We start from the raw sequence: 22266 nt of genomic DNA, 5'->3' as shown, positions 1-22266 counted from the left end.
ATAGGGTTGTTTTGTCATGAGGATTAAATGAGATTTGTAAAGGATTCAACACATGGAAAGCACACAATAGATCTTACCTATTATGTAGAGCAAACAACTAAATGGTGGAACACCAAGGTCTGAGCACTTTCTTATGTAAGACTCTCTCCTTATACAATTAACCTGATCATCTATCACCAAAAAACCATCATACATTATGTTATTATAGTTTGTTTATCACTTGTATTCCCTAATAGGTTGTGAGCTCCCCAGGGATAAGAATCTCATCCATCTTATTCTCCATTATCCACAAAACCAAGCACCTTGTAAACACTCCGCCAATGCTTGCTAAATTATCAGTGAGTACATCCTTTGGCTTAAGTCCACACCCAACACAAGTGCAGGATTTAAAAAGTGCCATATACCCCCAAACCCACAACATGTTCCCTTTAATTACCTTAATAGTCTAATTAGCATGATTCTTTTTAAATTCTCTTATTTTAGGACCTACATTCGAAAGAATAAGTATGAACATTTGGAGGGTATCTATTATTTGACATACTTTGTGTCTTTATCCCTAAAGTCACAGAAAAAGGGGAATTCTCATACACTGTTGGTGGGGATACAACTTAGCACAACTATTATGGGAAACAGTGTCGAAATTCCTTTAAAAAGCTAATAGAAATACCATATAATCCAGCAATCCCATTACTGGGTATTTATCTTATAAAGTAGGAATTTAATCATTACTTTGCCTGTGGGTAAACTGAGGTTCCAGTTACACCCTCTGAGAATCCCTATTTCTTTCCATCACAGCACATACCTCAGTTTGCTATTACACACTCGTGGTTTTTGTTTTTTTCCTAAATCCTATGTTTCCACTGACTGTATACTCTACAAGAGCAGAGATGGGTCTGCATTTGCTTAGGACAGAGCCTAGCAAGTAGGTGTACACATTCAGTGAGTGGGTGGAGGAGTGAACCTACTAGCAGGTGTCAAAGAAACTGGGCCACCATTCTTACTTAGCAGGAACCATTATTCACAAAGAGAAAGACTAGGCCCCCTGGGGGTCTGGGGAGTTCCCTGACTAATAAAAGAGCTTACCCGATTCGTATAACATGACTGTGATTAATAGAGTATGTTTATAATTGTGTGAGCAAATTCCATTCCCCGTGACAAATATACTCTATAGATTAAATGAAAAAAAAAAAAAATGCAACATTTCCCATGCTTCACGGTCAACGGTTACATTCTGGGAAATTTGTTTTTGACACTGAATGAATATTCCAGGAAGAAATAAGTAACTCAAGAAGAACCTGTGAGTATATCTCCAGAAGCCTTTTGCCTCCTGTCAGTGAAACTAATAGGGCACGCAACCTATTTAAATGTAAATTTAAATAAAACATTTTCTCCGCCTCTCTGCTCTCTTTGTTCCCTGCCATCCCGAGGGTGCAGGAGCAAATATACTGCTCTCCAACCCACAAATATACTATTCGGCAACACGCGTCTACAGGTACTGGGGGGTTCGTTTTTAGCTTTACGGAAGACTAAACCAAAGTATTTGGGGATTTAAATGTTCTTTTTCCAGAGTAAAGAAGGAGACGGAAAAAAAAGGCTTGACTGAAGTCCTTTGAGGTGTGAGCAGGCCTGGGGCCTGGGACGCCGTTGCTAAGCAACCTCTCACATCCTCAACCGCCGCCCCAGAGCCACTTCCCCGCCCCCGTTGTCAAGGAGATCGACGCTCCAACTCAGCCCTGCCGTAAACCTTCGCGCTCTTGCGACATCGCCGCACCCGCCGCTGCGTGCGCGCCCTCTGCCCCCATCTCCACTCTCCGCCCCGGCCGCCATTGCCTCGTGCCCGCGCCGGTCGGTTGGTGGCGCCTTTGTCCTACGGCGGGCAGGTGGGCTGAGGCGGAGGGGGCAGCGGCGGGCCTGAGGCGAAGGAGCGGTCGGGAGCCCGCCGCGCTGGTAGCGGTGAGTGCCGGGAAGCGGTGGCCATCCGCCCAGGCGTAGGGCTGAGGGACAGGCGGTTGAAGGGAGGCTGAGGCGGGAGGGCCCGTTCGACGCGCGGCCGCGGCCTCTTCTCTCCGGGAGCGCGCGGCGCTGCGCATGCCCGGTGTGGGGCGCGGCCGCCTCCGGCTCCCGTCAGGCCCAGGCCAGGCGGGTGGGCCAGCGGGCCGGCGGGCTGGCGGTGGGCTGTGGTCGGCGGCGCGGCGCCGCAGCCGCCTGTCTGTCGCGGACCGTCGCTTAGCCCCGGCTTCTCTCGGGGTGGGGCCGCCTGCCCCGCGCCCCCTTGTCGAATCGGCGAAGGCGCGCGCTCGCCTGCGGGCCCTCGGCGGTCGGCGGCGCAGTCGGGCTTCGAACCGGGCCGAGGCGGCGCGGCCCGGCGGGCGTTCTCCCGGGCGTGCGGCGCTCGCGGCGTTCGGAGCGCTGTCCCGCGTCGCCGCTGCCTGGCGGCCCTGGCCGCGTCCTCCAGGCGTCTCCCTGTCGTGCGACACCCCGCCCCTTTTGTAGCCCTGGACCCCGGGCCCAGAGACCCGGAGAAGAGCGACGCGCCAGCTGGCTTTGCAGGGTCCCGACGCGGGGCCCTCCCGCGCCCCCGGCGGCAGGGGCCCCTGGTCGGTCGGAGTCCCCGCTGGAGTCCCGGCCCTGCTCCTCTGTGTCCGTGTGTGCTATCTGTACCGTGTACCGAATGTTAATTTTTTTCCTTTAAACTGACTCCCCCCCCCCTTTTAAATATATTTTGTTTAAGGCGGAAGTTCCAATCACAAACCGTATAATGGAAAGCCAGTTATTTTTCTAATGCTCATAAAAAATAAATACCTATCTATTAAAATAAACAGTGCGTCCTTGTTCCTCCGAAGTTATTCTGCGTTCCACGCTTTGGGAAACGCTGCCCCCGGAGTTCGGGGTGCATTGTCGTCCTTCTGGCTTTCATTCTGTGCACATGGCAGATCCCGTGAAGTGCCCTGGGGTCCTGGCGGGTGATAATATAAGCTTTCTCGTGGTGAACTGTCCTCCGTTCTTACAAGCCTTAGTCCCAGGGAACGGCAAGAACGGTCTGCTCGAATGCATTCGCTGTGCCTCCTGAGTTTCCTGATAGCATTGTGATGTGGTAGTCACCTGACAATTCATAAAAAGATGTTTCTGCAAACGCTGATGGAGCTTTCTTGGGTTTTGACAACTCTGGAATGTTTTCTATATGAGTCAGAGGGTGAAAACTAACTTTGTGTCAACTTTCTGGAACCAGTAAAATGCAGGCTTTGCACTGTGGAGATTAGAGATCAGTTGGCTATTTGTTAACCTCAGTTTCTTCATTCAGGTTTTTTTTTGTTTCGCGTTTTTCTTCTTCTTTTTTTTTTCCTTAACCTTTAGTTCATCAGTCACCTTTCAGATATTTCTTGAATCCTCTAATACATTCTCTTAACCTAAAACAAACACTGATTTTTTTTTTTTTCCCCCTCCTGGTAAAATGTGCTAGAGGAACCATATTGGAAGACCCAGTGGAAGGAATTTTTCAAGTTACAGACTGCTCAGTGTTGCATGCCTATGAACAACACGTGTTTAAAGGAGACATTGACAGATTAACTTAAATAAGCTAATAGTCTATTCCTAAGCTCTGTGTTTGTGAGAGCACATTTACTTAATTCATTGAAAGGAAACAGAAAAGTCAGCTCTGGCCATTCAAGTTCCCCCCATCCCGAGGCTGTTTTTTTGTTTGTTTTAATCCATATTCTTTAGGGATTACCTTGGTATGATCACAATTATAGAGCTGATTTAGGGGCTAATCATCTTCAAACTTCTAGGCAGCAGTCCTGTGTAGAAAAGGAAGGAGATTTTGATATTTCTTAGGAGTCAGTTTCAGAACTTCAGCAAATAGAACCTCTTCTGTGGGTACTCAGAAGCTAAAAATAAACATCTTTTGGAAAGGTTTTAGAAGTCTCATGAGAAAAGGTTTGATGGTTTGAAACTTCATTTTAAATAACCATTGCAAGCATTCCATGTCTGTGGCCTGCAGATGGCAGTGCCTTTGTAACCTTGTTACTACTATGAGAATTATTGGAATTTAGTTATGCTTTTAAGAATAGAAAAACTTATAAAAGGAAAAAGAAGAATGGAAAGCCTATGGAGGAAATATATTTAACTTTTTATTCCTTTCAGTTTACATTGTTCTCTTGTTTTTTACTCCCCATCTGAAGCATATAACCTCTTCCTAAACTCACTGCTACTAGTAATGATAACATAACTAGCAGTGCATATGGCTAGTGCCAATTCATTTGCCCCGGCCAATCATTTTGTGAGATAGGTAGACTGGTATTATTATTATGGGGTTTTTTTTTTTTTTCTTTTCATGTAAAGAAGGAACAGCTTAAACAGATTATTTACCAAAGATCATATATTTAGTGGAACACATTCAAGATATTGGTGTAATGGCTCATTCCTGTAATCCCAAATACTTGGGAGGCTGAAGCAGAAGGATCACAAGTTTGAGACCAACCTCATAACTTAGCAAGACCTCAAGAGATAAAAGAGATATCTCAAGAGATAAAAGGGACTGGGGGTGTAACTCAGTGATAAAGCACCCCAGGTTCAATCCCCCATACAAAAACAGACAGACAGACAACGCTAACGTTGGAGATAAAAGATTTCCTAGTCAGGCAAAATTGGGAAATGTTAAAGTATTCCAGAACTTCTCAGAGCCTTTTGTATGCTAAATATGTGCCATGTAGATTTCCAAAAGAGTATGATTGTATTATGCCTTTCTCTTGCAATCCTCCCACGAACATCTTGAGATAATAGTGTTCCCCCAGACTGACTAAACTGTACTGTTTCCTCTTTGTACCTTGTATTCTATTAATGATTGCCATGTGTCTTCAAGATAAATACTTTGCAAGTTCAGTGTCAACTTTTTCTTTCTTCTTTGCCAAAGGGCTTGTCCGGTGAACATAATACACATTTGTTTAGACTGTTCTGCTTAAGCAGAGTTAAACTGTCAAGGAGTTAAAAGGGCAACACCCAGCAGAAAATTACCATCTATGTTACTCTCATTAATGAAAGGATCAGGGTCAGGCTACTGTCTGAAGCAGTAACACATTAAGGAAATATGGAGTATACTGACAACTAAATATATAATATCAGCATGCCTGCTGTGTTTTAAATGGTAGTTTTATTACCACCAGATCTGAATATTTATAGGGATAGGATGGTCATTCTTTGTTCTGTCACTAAAATTTAAGAGCTAATATAGGTCAACTGGACCAATTACTTTAATATTGAGAAAATAACTTCCCTCATAAGAATCAGAACTTTTCCAGACCATAGGACTGAACTCATTTCCCCTTATTTCATGTTCAGAGCACTATTGACTTATATGAAAAGACCAGGAGTCTGCAGGCGAGAATCAGTGCAGCTTAAGTTGCAAGGTCTTACATCTTTAGCTTTAGAGTGTGGTTTGGCTGTACAGTGATTAAATTACTGAAGATTAGGCTGATCCTGCCATTAGTGGATGAAATAGTGAGAATTTTGAATTATAAGTAATTTGACTTTGAGTACACTTCGGTATGTAATTGGATAAGATCATAATAACCTGTTTTCAGGTGGTATGTTTATTTTTAATCTTCCAAAGTTATTTTTTATATCCAAAAGGAAAAACTAGAAAAACAGGAATTTAATAAAATTTTTAAACTTAGAACTATTGGAACTATAAATGTAAGCTTTGGGAAACTTACTTTAAGACAACGTTTATCAAAATCTGATCCCTGGGCTGGGGATGTACTGTGATAGAGCTTTTGCTCAGCATGCATGAGGTCCTGGGTTCAGTTCCCAGCACTCAAAAAAAAAAAAAAAAACCTGATCCCAAAAAACTGCCTGAGAGTCACCAGAATAACTTGTTGAAAATAAATTCTTGGATGCAGTTCCCTGTCCCCAACTCCTAACTGACTGAAGGTAGGGCCCCCGGAATTCACCTTTCAAAAGGCACTTTGGAGGAGGATTTATGTATCTTGCAGCTGGAGAATCCCTGATACAGTACATTTTAAAAAACAAGTTTTCACTGGAAAAAGGAGGTTGAAACAGATTCTAGGACTAGGCTAGTCATATCCCAGATTACTTATTGGCATTGACAACTCTGGTTCATAGTTAGGCTTGCTTTAAGCAAAAACTTGACCACAAAAATGTTTTTGACTTCATAGTTTGAACTAGATCACTTCCTAGCCTTTTGGATAAGATCAAGTGCATAATTTGAATTAGAAATAATAGAATATTTAAAATATTTGTGAAGCTTTAAATGTTTTAATTCCTTCCCTTCATAGTATTAGAATGCTTTCACCTTTTTCAGAACAAAGAAGGTGTATCTACCAAGAGGTATGCTTATTAACTTTAAATTTTTTCCACTTTATTTTTAGTGATGCTTGGGGTTTGTTTGTTTGTTTGGTATTTTTAATGGTGCACATGTGAAATTATATGTGTGACCTTTTTTCTCTTTTTGCCAAGAGTTGCATATTGGTATGAAAACAGAATGCCTCAAAGAAGAATCAAAACTAGCCTCCAGAAGGAAAACCATACTGACAACTCTGGTTTGAAGAATTTAGAGAACTTTAGTTGGCAGTTTGCCCTTCATTAACCAAAGAAGTGAATAAAAAGTGATCAAAAAGTGACAGTCTCAGTAGTTAATATATTTCCTGCCTTTTATAACTAGGTAATTGGAAGAAGAAAAACTTAACTGTTTAGTATACTTTATAAATGATCAGATGAAATTAAAAGTGGTGGATTACACACTCCTCCTGTGGAAGGGGCCAGTAAACTTATAATTGCATATTATTAACTTCAGCACTCTGGAAACCCAGGTTGATGATTCAGTTTCCTCTGGTGGTAGCATTGTGATTGTACTTTTTATACCATTTTCATGGATTATATTTTTACAGATTTTAGCCATTGTCATGACATTTTCTTTGTAACACATTATGTTTATGGGTTATTTCGCCTTGAATACAGGCTTAAGGATATTTCCAAATGGAGGGTCTAAGTATATGTTATGCTGTTAAAGCTAAAGGAATAAATCGATTGGCATAGTAGTCTCCAGACAGCTACCAAGAATCACCTGAGAAATTTGTTAAAATACAGATTCCTAGGCTCAATATTCAGATTCTGTGGTTTGAGACAGGGCCTGATTTTTACTTCTCTCTCCAGGTGGTGCTGATATATCTTTATTAAAGTGATATATGGAAAAAATAATTATATATAAAAGGAGAAATGGAAAGTTGTTCAGTGGACATAGAGTTTCAGTTTTATAAGATGAAAAATTTGTGTCACTTTTCTGGCACCGTAATGTAAATATACTTGACATATTGAATGTCCACTTAAAAATAGTTAAGATATAGCTCAGTGGTGAAGTGCTGCCTAGTATGTGGTCCTGAGCTCATACCAAAAAAAGATAAAATTTTTGTGGTTTTTACTACAATCTTTTTTAAAAAAAGAAAAAGATGTTGAGAAAGTGAAGGAGAATGGTTTGTTGTCGGTTCCTTAGCAGTGAATTGAATTGACTGGTGAATATTAATGACTGACTCCTGACCATAATCCATTTTATACCTTTATTGAAGGGAATCATGTCTTTCAAATTTTCCTCCCACCTGTTCTTTTAAACACCAAACCAACGTTCTTTAATGAACTTTAGTATAATGGGCAAAACTTTGAACATCTTAGGTTTAAATACCCCCACCCCCCGTGCGCGCCTTGTAGGCTGATATGTGTACAGTAAAGCTTCATTAATTTGACTTCACTGAGACTTATTTATGGTAGTTAAGTTCATAGCTTCCTAACAGGTCTTCTTACCACGAATTTCTTCCTTTTCCATAGCAAAGTGCTTTATATAAAGTCTAGACTACTCTAACTCTAGCTTCCTTTGTCATTCTTTTTCTTCTATTCCCACATTCCCCAAACTGAATGCATTATAGTTTTTAACTTATATGTTCCTCATACCATTTCTTTACCTTTGCATGTTCTGAAATGAATAAACTGTTCATCCCTTACGTCTCAGTTTAAATGTTTTCTTTTAGGTCTTCACTGCCTCCTCCATCACCCTATACACACTCACATTCATATTCATTTGTGTGTGTGCATGTGCGTGCGCGCACCTGCGCCTCTCTCTCTCTCTGCCCCAGTATCATTTTTGCCCTGCACCTAGTTCTTCTAATCTCTGTAATAGTCATGATTTATAATTTATCTGTACACATGTGCCCCTCCCCTTTATTAAACAGTGGGCTCTTTTAGCATCTCAAGCCTCATCATTTCTACTCATCTAAGGCCTAGTTACAGGTGTGACACATAGTAGGCATTTGGCAATAGGTAAAACAGTGAAGCATTTAGTGTACTAATTATAAGCTATCCTTTTTAACAGCTTAGTTTATTAGGAACACTAAGTTCTCTACTTGTACAATTTAGTTGAAATTTTGCCAGTTTTTAATTAAACCCACACTAAAATTTTTGTAATTCAGAATTTTTTACTGGTGTATATTAGCTTAACCTTTGTGAATCCAAATTAGTGAGTTTTTCTTGTATTCGATTTTCTTCTTGAATCAAAATAGTCAACACAGGCAGAATATCTGTTTTATCAAGAAGGACATGAAGATTCAGAGAAATCAAGCATCTTGATTAAATTCTCCAGAGTAGGGCTGCAGCTCAGATATGCTGATCCCTAGCAAAGTGTTCTTTCCAAAGAAAAAGAAAGGATATTATGTTTGGTCAAATAAGCCAGACACACTGGACATGATAGTGTGCACTCTAATCCCAGCTACCCAGGAGGCTGAGGCAGGATCAAAAGTTCAAGGCCAGCTCTTGGCGAGAACCTGTCTCAAGAAGGGTGGATGGATGGATGGATGGATAGATAGATGATAGAAAGAGAGAGAGAACTGGGCATGATGGCACCAGCCTCAGTAACTTAGTAAGAACCTGTCTCAAAATAAAAAGTTTTATAAAGGACTGGGAATGGTGCTCAGTGGTTAAGTGCCCCTGAGTTCAATCCCTAATACTAGAATTAAATAAGGACTGGAAGGGGTAAGAGTATAGCTCAGTGATAGGTGCTTCCTAGTACATACAAGATCCTGGAGTTAAATCCCCCAGTATGAAAAAAAAAGACTGTTAGCGATGTAATTCAGTGGTAGAGGACCCCTGGGTTCTATCCCCAGTTATAGGGGTTGGGGGAGCCAGGCACAGAAAGACAAAAACTGCATTTCCTCACTTATATACAAAATCTAAAGCAAACTCGCAAGCAGAGAATAGAACAGAGGTTACCACAGAGTGGGATTGGGGCAATAATGGTCAGTGGGTAGAAGGTTGCAGTTAGGAAGAATAAATGATAAAAATTTATCATTGATAAATAATAATCATTTATCAATGATAATCATTGATAAATGATTGATGATAATGTGATTCAGTTATTCCACACTATACATATATGCACACATATAACGTGTGTATACAAACATGTCATAACATCACTATGTATCCTATAATTATATATGATGATAATTTATCAAAAAAAAAAAGAAATAAAAAATTGAACTCAAAAAAGAAGAGCTAGGGGTGTATCTCAATGGTAGAGTGCCCTAGCATGTAGGAGGCCCTGGGTTCAATCCCCAGCACCGCAAAAAAAAAAGTAAAAGTAATAGTAAAAAGGGCAGTAAATTAATGTTGATAAAGAATTTTTGTCCGAAGAGTTGAAGTACAGAGAATGTCAGTAGCATAAACCAAAAACATTGGAGTGGTGATTGAATATGTAGTCCCTACCCTATTGAGTATCTATGAGGCATTTAAACATTGGCAAGCATAGACTGGGCCTTTTCCAGGTTCCACCAGCATTTGATCAAGGAGTCCTAGCAAGAGCGTTGCAAATGGAAACCACATCTTTTTACTCCCTGTTGGAAGCAGTGTACGTAATGTTTAATCACTTTGTGTGAGAGGGACCTGGGTATGAATCCCACCTTTGTCTCTTGATAATAGTGGCCTTAGATGAGTCACCTACTTTACCTAATCCTCAGATTTCCTCATTTGCAAAAAAGAAATCATGATAGTACTAAACTCCTAGAGTTAGAATAGGTTTAAATGAAATAAATGTTCTTAGTACGGGCCCAGAAATGGAGCAAACATTTTGTAAATACATTTTCATTTCTTCATCCCTATTCTCAGGAATATTATGCTAATACAGTTGAAGATATAAGAATTATTTTAACTGAGAATGAAAATCAAATATGAGGTGAGCTAACTTAAAGGATTGCTCAGCTTAGAAACTGAGCAAGCATAGCTGACTTTTGCATTTAACTCATTACAGTATTCCTGATGTCACAAGATATCATCAAAGTAATCTTCATGAATTGAGAGGTCCTCCCATTTCTCCTCCTCATTTAGGGAATTTATTAAGTGATATTTGTTGTCTTTGTCAGTATGTTTTCCAAATGGCATTACCTTTATCTTCATATAATTCCAATTTAGTCATTTCTGTTAGTTGGTTTTCATTCAGCCTTTTGGAGAGTTTTATTTCATTTGTAGGTAGTTACTGAAGTTGTATAGGCTTCTGGATTATTTCAACAGTCCATAGAGGTACTGCCACTAAGCGTTGTTATTCATATTGCTCTGATTTCTTGTCCTGGTTGTTTTCTATTACTATAGCTGGTGAAGTATAAATTCTGGTTTTAAGATTAAAAGAGTTGTTTTATGATGGTACAATTAAAAATTAGGTAGAACAAAACAGTTCTTGGTACTGTGAATGAAACTTGCATTTCTTTTTATTTTTAACATTATTCAAGGACCATTTTTGTGAACCTGTCTGGCATACAAAAATAAAATTGTACATTAGATATTATATCTTTCTTTAAGAACTCTTCACCCATTCTTTCGTGGTTTAATAACAGCTCTGCCACTTCCTATATAACAACGTTTTCTAGATTGTTTTCCCAGTTTTTTCTTTTATATAAATCTCTTGAGTTGGTGCTGTTTTTCTTGACTTAAAAATCTTTAACTGAAAAGTGCTTTAAACTTGAGAAGGTTTCAGAAGACCACTTGGAAATTATAGCTATTCAGGCCAAGGTTAAGCATCTCATAGTGATTATGATGATTTTGAATATCAGTCATGTTGCTAATATAATTATTAAAATTGTAGAAGTACTTCCCAAGATAGAGTGGAGAAAATACTGAGAGACCAACTGTGCCTTAGAGGCAATTGGCCAAGATATGGTCTAGCAGAAAGGATGAGAAACACCATCTCCCCTCTTCTATACAAAGGAGGCATTCCACCTCTTTTTAGAAAGACTGCTAAGTTGCTTGTTGACTAACTTCTTCCCAATCATAGTTCCCCATCTAATATCTAGAAAGATCTCCAAATTGACTACCCTTTTCCCTTCTTTACATTAACATCACTCCTATTTCCTGCTGTCAATTATATAGTGCTCTAAGAATTTAATAATCTGATAAATGAATACAAATGTCCCTTTACCAGTCACAGTACTTGCAAAGAAAAATTTGTTTAAATGAACGTCGAGGTGTAACTTATAGGAGCCCAGAAGTTTTATAAAAGTTCTATGTTCACATCTATTAGGATTTTTCTATATGAGGGTTGGTGGTTATGTTTCATAAATGTCACTGAATACCTCCCAGCCCTACTCTAATCTGGGCAATCCTCTTTGATAGAGATGAGACTTAACAAAATTTTCTGGGTCTTCGGCTAGGGATTGCACCTCAGTGGTAGAGCACTACCTAACATGCACAACACCCTGGGTTCAATCCCTGTTATCACAAAATTATTAATTCCACTTCTCATTTTTTCCATATCTCAGCCAAGATGGAAGTTTAAGGAGTTCTTAAGTAAAGGTAAATAGATTAACTTGACTTACCACACTAAAAGTGTGTTAGCCTCTAAAAATAAAGAAAATGTTCTGAAAGTCTTTTTTTGTAGATGAAACAAACCACATCATCCAAATATACTTGCTTTGGACTACTCAATGAAAATGGATAGTAGGAGGCAAATTACAATCCAAAAATGATTTAAGATATAATCTTGAATATTCTTTCAATAATCTTTCAACTAACTGCAAAAAAAAAAAAAAAAAATTTTTTTTTTTTTTTTTTTAATTGCTGGGCACAGTAGTGCACACGTGTAATCCCAGCAACTTGAGAGGCTGAAGCAGAAGGATTACAAGTTTGAAGCCAACCTGGACATCTTAGTGAGACCCTATCTCAAAAATAAAAAGGGTTACTGTAGTAGAGTGGCCCTGGATTCCATCCCTAGCACTGCAAAACAACAAAAAACATGTATATATAGTGTGTATGTGTGTGTGTTGACATAAAACTAAAATGTTTATCTCCTTCATTCTATCTGGAACCAGTTTTGCCTCAAATAACTTGATCACTTTGGTCTCCTTGGTCCCGTATGTAGGCACTCACAGAACTGGATACAGTATAATACCCCTTTTCATATGTAGAGGACAAATTATAGCATTAATATAAATTTACCAATTAAAGCAAACCATATCTTCTGTACTCTTACCTAAATACTTATCAGCTCTAGTCAATGTGTAGTTGAACTTGTGTTCACAAGACCATTTAATAGTATATGGAATCCTGCTGAAGATTTGACTTACTTAAAAGAAATCTTTATACACACACACACACTGTATTCCAGTGATACTTTGAAAACTACTTAAATAATCAGACACTTTACATTTCTTACTGAATCATAGCTGTCCTATATTAGAAAGTGATATAAAGTAAATGAGCAGCCTAGGTCAGTAAGCCCTTCCAAACCTGAACTGATATTCTTCACAGTTACATAATAAGGGATTAGATATTCCCTGTAAGGCCTGTCATTATATAATACGCAATTCAGACGTTTGGGAACTTTAAGGGTTGAAAACTATTAGCCAGAGTGCTGGTACACACCTGTAATCCCAGCTGCTCAGGAGGCTGTGCCAGGAGGAATTCAAGCACAAGACCCTTGGGCAACTTAGTAGGACCCTGTCTCAAAATTAAATAAAAAGAGATGGGGATGTAGCTCGGTGATAGAGCACTTAGCATATGGAAGGCCCTGCATTAGTCCCCAGTAGTGCTCCCCGGAAAAAACGTTGTAAGTATCAAAGCCATGGTCAGAAATTACTAAGTTTTATATAGGAATTAAAAAAAGAAGAATAATTACATCCTTTGCTTACTTGAAAAGATAAGAAGCAGCTTAGGTGAACTATACTTCTCTATTTAGACAAGTGTTCTTCAGTTTTGTCAAAGTATCCCTCTCCTAGGTATCATAGAGATTTCCAATTTAAAGTGGAATTGAGGATCATTCTCACTTGAACAGGAATTCAGAAACCAGCAATGTAGCAGGATAAAGTCTATTATAACAGATCCCTAAGTTTGTTATTGCTGTAGTCTCACATGATAGGAAACTGCTGCTAGATTTTTAAAATACATAATTACTATTTTAAAGCACTCTAATTATGTGAGTGCTTAATACCATTTGAGTCATTAGATATGCTATTAATTGCTTAATGTGGAGCAAGAGGAACAAAACTACACTGCAGCAAGAAGCAGTTTATTTTTCTATTCATCTGAAGTACAAAATTTTTATTTATGTATAAGTCATATAAAAATTGTCAGGTGTTATTTTTGGGTATAGATTGGCATATTCTCTAGAACATCTCATCAGTTCTTAAAGCATGATGTTTTTATTATTAACTTCGTTTTTGTAAAGCGGATATGCTTTGTTTTTGGTAAAGCAGGCTTTTACTGAAAAAATTGGTTATAAGGTTCCCTTATCTAGTTGTGTATGCTGGCCTTCTCTTAATTAAAACTTCTATGAGGAGTCTTTTATTACCTAACTGTACTTTACCGAATGCCAATTCTTATTTGTTTACCAAGAAAAAAAAATTTTTTTTTCCTATTCTACACCTTATTCCAGAAGATTCTATGTGATGGAATGCAACACAAGGCACACTAAAAGGAGACCCTGCTTCGTGAAATATTGAAAGTCTTAAGACAACAGTTTCTACCGATTACTTCTTTGTAACATAAAACAAAGTTTTTTGCCTTTACTCCTTTTTGGTTTTGTTTTTTTCCAAACTCCTTTTCTCCACTTTCTTCCCTACAGAGAAATCTTAAATCTGATTCCCCAGTAGTTTAGAAAACAACCTTTTCCTTCCCTTGAAGGGGGGAATGATAGGTTTAGGGCTTAGCAGGGTGTTGTAGCAATCAGTTTTATACAAATTATGTGTTCGATAGAAAACTGAGGGACATTCTTTACCAAGCTATGACAATGTACTGCCTTAACTTAATAATAAAAATTGCCCAAGTGACACTGTCTCTCTGCCGAATGCATTTTCTCATACCATCTGGTTGTCATTGTAGTTTTTTGTTATTGCTTTCATTTAAAATGTGCTGATGATCTTGTTTTTATTCCGTAGCATTGAACAGATGGGTTGATTATTCTTTTCAGATATTAATAAGGCAGCGGAAAGAAGAAATATGAATACGGCTCCATCAAGACCCAGCCCCACACGAAGGTAAAGTACCCTGAAGCAGTGAGTTACCTTGGGAGAGTTGGGCTCTGGGGAGTTAAGCCCAACTTCATACATCAAGGGTCTTTTCCTCCCCCCAACAAATCAGAAACGCTCAAGCAAACAATAAGAACATGAACCTTGTGTGAAGGGCCTTGCTGCTTTTTTTAAACAATACATCAGGAGATGCAGAGGAAGCTTTGTGTTTTCGGTGGCAAACCCAGCAAGTTCACCTTGCAACATGAGTTGCAGGCAATTGGAAGAGGATAAACCTCTGTCTTTCCCCAGCACATGTGGCATTGGGAGCCTCCAGAGCAGAAGGAGTGCCCCAGGGTCGTTGGTGTGTGCCTGCTGCAATGCAGCAGGCAGCAGAGATTCGACTCTTCATTCCAAATGGCTGCTGATCCAGATGTTAACCCAGGTTTACGGGAAGAGCTGCTTGAGAGATTGCTGCTATGCCTGTGCTGCAGATCCCCTGTTTGCTCGCATGCTTGGGTTACCTGTTTGAGGGGAAATAAAAAGGGCAAAACACTTCACTCTCAAAAGTCTCCCTTTTTCTTAGCTTTCCTGGAAATAGAAGACATTTTCCCAATGTATTCTTTCCAGTACATACAAAAGAAATAGTCCTGATGTATTCCCTCAAGATGAGAATTAAATTGGTCCCTTTTCAGTGAAAAGCTTTTAAAATGTTACCATTTACACCAGAGATGAGCATATTACATTCAAGCTTTCTGGTTCCATAACAACACACAAGTGGATGCAGTGTGTGCAGTTTTGTGTGGAATGCAGACAGACATAATGTATTTCATGTCTGTGTCTCTTCAAGGCTCAAGTGGATACTCATTATGGATTTGCCTTTGCCCTTAGGTAATGCCAATTTTCCACAGAAACTACATAACTAAACTACATACCATAGTAAACCTACGTTTCCTACAGTGAACTGAACACTGCTGAATACAGTGACTTATAGTCTATACTGGTAGTTCCATGAGACCCAGCAATATATCCAACTAACTGAGTTCTCAAACATAATGTAACTGCCCTGCTTTGAGGCAAAAACACCTATCCATTTTATTATAAGAAAGAATAGCTGCTATATGTTTCATGTACATTCTCCTACTTGAATGTGAAGGGAGGGTGTTTTCTAGTTACCAGGAATAGGTTATATGTGTCTACTCCGTGGAGTTCAAGCAGACCCCTGGGGCAGGGTAGTGCTGCTGATTTTGGTTGGATTCTTTGTCCATTTTGCCTGGGCAGAGAAGTTGAATCCAACACAACAGTTACACCACAACTACCATGCAGATGCCCTGACCATCCATTGATTTCACTGTAGAGGTTTGCATATATATTGGCGTTCTGTCTGTCCTCTCAAACACCAGAAAGAATGCCTGCAGCTTGCAGGTAGATATCATGTTGGTTGCTTTGTGAGTATGTGAGTAGCCTGAAGAACATAAATCCGTAGAACTTCAGTGGTTCCATATGATATCTGCTTCCATTAGGCTGTATCTAACTATGCTGCAGATATTGGGCAGTCCCATCTGTATCATTTTCCACATTGCCCCAATAACATGGAATAGGGGTGGCTACGTGTTTGCATTAATGATCAGAAATATGGGGCTCCCGTTGGAAACTAGTTGCCACATGGCTTAAAAAGAAACATGATGTGTATGTCTAATTTCCAAAGAGCTCTGATATGTATGTTTCTCAACTAAGTGGCTTATCAGAAGGAGTAGGAATTTGTAACTATAAAGTAAAATCGTCCCTGTTTCCTCATGATGCTTGTGATCTCTGGGTAATGGTATCTGTATTTTTAAAGGTTAAAGAAAAGAAAAGAAAGCACACACACACACACATACACACACCCTGCAGAGTAGAGATGAGTACTTGTTTCTTATATGCATTGAAAAAGTATTTTATATCATCCTTACAATACTTAACCAAATGCTTTTAACATTTTCAGTTTAATGTAGATAAGATACTCAACACACATTTCAGTGTTGGGGAAATCACCAACTCCCCTGGTTGGAATCCAGCATAGCCATTGCTGGTTTAATTTCATCCCAACCTAAAATGCAACTCCATAATTTATCTCTAAGGGAAGAAATAATGTTATGCTTCTTTTCTTTTTTAGTAATAGTCCCTCCACAAACATATAAATAACATTGGGGAGGGCCTTTTAAAATGAGCTCCTAGCCAGGTGCAGTGGCACACATCTTAATCCCAGAGACTCAGATTGAGGCAGGAGGATCACAAGGGCAAAGCAAACCTCAGCAACTTAACAAGGCCCTAAGCAACTTGGCAAGACCCTGTCTCAAAATAAAAAAATAGAAAGGGTTGGGAATGTGACTCTGGTTACGCTTAAGCCCATGGATTCATCCCTGTACCAAAATTTTAAAAATAAATGAAATAAGAATCTTACCAAATATATAAATATAAAAGTCACCTGTGTATATGCCTCTTAAAAATATTACATTGCTCAGAAATAATTCTAGAATGAAGTTCTGTGGGTGTGGATAGGGGAATGACTTCCTGCTTTACTTAATAGGACAGATAGCTAGGCTAATTCAAATTCAATTAACAGTCAGTTTTCCCCTTGGTGATAGGTTCCTCAGCATGTTATTTAACATGATGAAGTTCCATACAGTCATGCTTACTTGCTTCAGAGAAGAAGAATGACCACTTTTAGTAAAATTTGTTCTGAGCAAAGAGCCCTAGATTTTTTATTAAAAAAAAAAAAAAAGACAAGTTGAACATCATATTCAAAATAAAGAACCAACATTTTGACCATTGCCCTGATCACGCCTTCTCTCTTAACCAGTAGAGCAGAAGTAAAATGTAAAAAATAGGCTAGATGGGTAAGTGATCAACCTGGAAGGGGCTGATGGTTTCTCTGAGAGTGAATACTGCATCTCTCTCTATTTGGGTACATGCTTCCAGTCAAAGCCTTAAGGTAATCCCAAATGTGCCAGTATACTGACAACAACCAAACTGCGTTTGACAGCTCTATGTGCCTCCAACCATAGTGAACACATTGTTCACAGGAAAGGGGGGAAACTATGACCACCATCTATGACAAAGCCTTTAATGTCTTCAGCGTTGTCTGCTTTTAGTATGATTGCTTTTTTTAAAGCATGCTGGCAAGACCTTTGTAACACCTTGTTTTGCTGGACTTTAACCTTGAGTGTCAAAACACCTAGGTATCTTTGGGAGTTTTCACAGGATTATCACCTCTTCAAATGTCTCTGTAAAACAGTTCTGCTGGCTTTGCTCTGTGATTCAGTATCGTACCTCCCTAATGACTCCAGCTGTCAGTGTATAATTCTGACAGTATTGACCCAGCCAAGCACAGAACTCTGCATGAAGGATCCATACTCCAGATCACATTTCAGCCTGAACTCTTGTCATTTAATCCCTGGGCCACTTCACTGGACTCCTTGAGTTCATTGCAGGTACCTTACAAGTTGTCTGGCATTGATACTGGGCATTAATCCTTCAAAGACTGGATCGTGATTCTGGTTTTGCCTTAGTTCTTTTCAGGAATCATCCCCAGTATAACACCTTGGCAAACCAAGCCTTAGAGTATCCCCCTATGCAGTTGTGGCTTCCAAGTGTTAGAAGTTAAGACTATCTGGCATTTTCTAAACCTTAAATTAGTCTACACCAAAAGCTCTGCAGAGGATTTCCCCCATATATATGTGAATGATATTATTAAGCCTGGTACCTCTTTGGTGAAGAGACGGGGGGTTGGCTCATCAGACATAACCTGGCTATGGGTAGATTTCCTATGTAACCTGAGATGCTTTTAACTTATTTACAGGGGTCTTAATTCCTTTGGTAAGTGCTTGCTCCTTGGGTATGAGACAGATGTAGCTCTAGGTGGGCCTCACAAAGATTCCAGGCTATGATTACTTCAATGCTAACACTTGAAGAACACGAGTCATCAATTCTCAGCAAGTGCCACCTCTACCAAGAGAAAATGTGACCTGTGCTTGAGAAAATCATCAGCATGTTTACTAGGGAGACACATGAACACTTAAAAATTTGGATCTGCAAAGTGTGACTCTCATTGCACTCCATATCCTACCTGCATCTAATGGCAAAACTCTGCACAAGTCTTTTCTATTTCTAACAGCATGGAGCCATCATGATGAGAGATCAACATCACATAGCAACAATACATTAAAAAATATTTGCAGACAGTATCTATGACAGTTTCAAAGAACCGATGAAGGATTTTTGTCAGGGTCAAAGGCTGGCCCTTCCAAAGAAAATGCCAGTGAACAGAAAGGAAGAAAGGAGATGCCAACCTCTACCAAAAAAAAGAAAGTAAAAGACCGGCCTTTCTTTCCAACCTGTACAGCCAAGACCACAGAGCACCAAGCTGGATCTAAAGTTTCGGTCTCTTGCTGAAGAAGAGAAGCTCAAGGTTCATCGCAGTCTTTCACGATGATCCTCCTCTTGTCAGTTCATGCTGTATAGGCTCTTGGATGCCTTAGTGCTCTGCAAGCTCCTTTAGTCCCCAGCAAATGAAGCTCTCCTACCAGAAGCAACGCCTGCCATCTGAATCATGGTTTTCCCCTTCACCCATCCCATGTTTCCCAGTGATATGGCTATTTCTCTCTTGAGACAAAGAGTATTTGCCTCCGCCCCCCCCCCCCCAACCCCTGCTGTTTAGATAGAACAGCAGAAATTTAGTTGTTTGTCACCTTTAGTTTGTGGACTCTGGTGCTGAAATTTACTACTGTTCAATTTCTTTTTAGCCACTAGTGACATGTATCTAAGGGTGTGCTGCTTTGGTTTCCCTTAGTAAAATGCCTCTGGTGCCATGCAGTGATATCGTGAACCTTATTTTGCTCCAGGAACCTCTCTGTAACCTTATCATCAGAGGTCAGGCTTCTCATGCAGAAGGCTCTGTGTTCTCTGCACTCTGAATCCTGCACCGTACCATCCTTTTGTGAGCCTTGTTCTTGTTTTGAGAAAGATGGCAGGGCCAGCAACAGGAGCCCTTTTGTTCTAATGAGTTGTTTATTTGGATCCTAAAGTGACCCTGAAGGGTTTTTTGTTTTGTTTTTGTTTCCAGAAGAACAACAGTCTGCCATAGTGTTCATCTTCTGGATACAGGGAAAAAGCTCCACCTTTTCATTTCAGAGAATTATCTTCTCTGTCCCTACTTCCACTACTCCCTTACCCTTAGTTCTTTTCCACCTTGTGAATATCACCTCTCCTACATTTTTCTACAGCAGGCAGTTGAGAGGGAATTAGCAGTTTTGTTGCATAAGTACTTTAGATTCTTTGAGAGAAGGAGAGGGACCTGTCTCAAACTGGAAGCATGGACCCAGATTTTACAAAAACAGGGTTATAGTCAAACTGCAAGGATGGGTTCTGACAGGTAAGTAAGGTTTTTCAGTTGATTCAAAAGAACAAAAACCATGGGGTTGGAGATGTAGCTCAGTGGTAGAGTGCTTGCCTAGTATATGTGAAACCCTAGGTTCCATTCCCAGCATCTCAAAGAAAGAAAATCAAATACAGCATTTACTATCCTAAGTCTATGAATAACATGCTGTGACATGGTGTTCTTATCTGCATCCCCACCTCCATTTCCACCAGCTAAAGGCACTGCATGGTCTGTGGTCTGTCAGGTTCATGATAGTTCAGTCCTGGTTGCCAAGAATACTTGAAATCTGATTCCACCCTAGTGACTACTTATAACTGTTCCCTAAGGCAGGTTTATCCGCCGATCATTAATGATACAAAAATACTTCGCAGTTGTCGCTTCCTGTTGGATCTTGAATGTTGGTCCACATTGTATACTATAATAGGTGTTATACATGTAAGGAGGATTATGTGACATAATAGGGGAAATTGAAAATTTTGGTTAGTCTACTTCTTTCTGATAAAAACTAATGTTTAGCTATCCTCATTTAAATCCCCTAGTGCTACCATATGGTTGCTTCCACAAATCACAAGTAGAGTGAACCTTAAGATATATGACAAAACTGCATGCCTGTAGTCCCAGCTACTTGGGGCTGAGACAGGAAGATCACTTGAGTCCAGGAGTTCAACATCCTGAGCAACATAATAAGACTCTCATCTCAGAAAGAAAAACACACGTTTCTTTTTTTCTTTTTGAGATAAAAACTTCTCTTAGAAGCAAAATGGGCATTTATATTGTTTGTGCTGTGTCCATCAGGATGAAGCAAAATTGAGGTTTTCTATGAAGCTAATTGCATTACGATTAATGCCTCGTGTAATCATGGTAAACGATAGAAGGTAAGATACGGTGCCTACTTTTGAGAGGCTTATAGCTCAGTAGAATAATTCAAATCATTAAACATTTACTGAACTCCATGCTGTATTCTAGGGATACAAAGCCTTCATGAGAGCTTACTGTGTGGTAGAGAAGCTATGTGGACAAGCAATGTACTGTTAGGTGATTTTAATGCTTTGTCAATATTGTAGGATACTCACACAAACTAAATGGCTACAGTGCCACTATGCCATCTTATGGGACCACCATTGTATACATAGTCCATCACTGACTGAAGTGTTATCTGGTGCATGACTGTAATTACAGAACAGATTGTTAAGTTCAGCAATAGAAGCATGTACTGGAGGAAAATTCAGCATATTTAAAGAGTATCTGTTGTGTGCCAGACATTGTTCTACATAAAGGAGGATCAAACTGACAGCCCTTGTCCTTGTGGAGCTTGCAATCTAGTAGGTCAAAGAGACATTAAACACATAAATGTATAATGTCAATTTGTGATAAATTAATAAAAAAGTGCTTCGGGGACTGCAGATGTAGCTCACTGGCAGGATGCCTGCTTAGCATGTGGGTGGCCCTAGGTTCAATCCTCAGCACCACAAAAATAAACACCAAAGTGCTTGAAAATTTCAGGGTACAGGTAAACTTTTTTAAACTAATAAAACCAGGTAGAAGGGATATTTCTATGCCAAGACCTAAAAAACAGGCCTGGGTTCATTCCTGTTGTTCAGGTAATGGAATCAGGAAAGATCTGGGCTAATTGTAGATAGAAGTTTAATATGGCAAGTAAGTGGTGCACTAGGGAGAGACTGTGACAGGATTGGAATAGATTGGAGCCAAGATTGTGTAGGACCTTTCTAGCCTTGGTAGGGATTGTGGGTTGAATTCTGAATAAATGTGAGAAATCAGTGAAGGTTTTTTCAATAATCACTCTAGAGTGATCTTTCTGGAGAAAGATCAGAAAAAAGGCAAGACTTAGCAAGGCTCTAAGCAACTTAGTAAGACACTCAAAAAAAAAAGTCCTGGGATGGGGAGACATTACTGGGGATTTAGCTCAGTTGGTAGAGCGCTTGCCTAGCATGCACAAGGCCCTGGGTTCAACCCCCAGCACCATCCAAAAAAAAAACTCTGGGGATGTAGCTCAGTGGTAAAGCACCCCTGGATTCAATCCCCAGAATAAACAACAAAGAAAAAAAGGAAAGCGCAGAAATGGAAAGACTCCTTTCAAATGTTCTTACTGTGGGTTTGGGGATGAAACGATTATGGGTTGACTTTCAGTAGTACTAGTGGAGTGGTAGTAGTGGACAGGACTGATGCCAACCTCAAACATGAACAGAATTTGGAAATGTGGATGAAAGAGTGGATGCAGTTTTAGGCAAAGAACAACGTCTATTTTCCTGGCTTGAGCAATTAAGTAGTTTGGTGTGCCATTTACTGAAATGGGAATTCCCTGAAGGAATAACCTGGGTTGGTTTTTTTTTTTTTTTTTTT

The 22266-nt window shown here is 39.6% G+C and overlaps 1 protein-coding gene across 2 annotated transcripts in view; it reads left to right on the top strand.

The window, feature by feature from the left end:
* The first annotated feature begins 168 nt into the window (after nucleotides 1-168).
* The window catches only part of NCOA5 (nuclear receptor coactivator 5), a 35175-nt gene continuing 13077 nt past the window's right edge, over nucleotides 169-22266 (top strand). The window contains exons 1-2 of one of the 2 annotated variants that reach the window (XM_079127561.1): nucleotides 169-1953; nucleotides 14450-14516. In XM_079127561.1, coding sequence (XP_078983687.1) covers nucleotides 14479-14516 — 38 coding nt within the window. In that variant the 5' untranslated portion in view covers nucleotides 169-1953; nucleotides 14450-14478. The remainder of the gene's footprint in view (nucleotides 1954-14449; nucleotides 14517-22266) is intronic. The other variant, XM_079127562.1, reaches the window with a different exon arrangement.

Source organism: Sciurus vulgaris (assembly GCF_902686455.1).
Source record: "Sciurus vulgaris genome assembly, chromosome: 2".
Taxonomy (NCBI): domain Eukaryota; kingdom Metazoa; phylum Chordata; class Mammalia; order Rodentia; family Sciuridae; genus Sciurus; species Sciurus vulgaris.
This window is presented reverse-complemented; position numbering and strand designations above follow the sequence as displayed.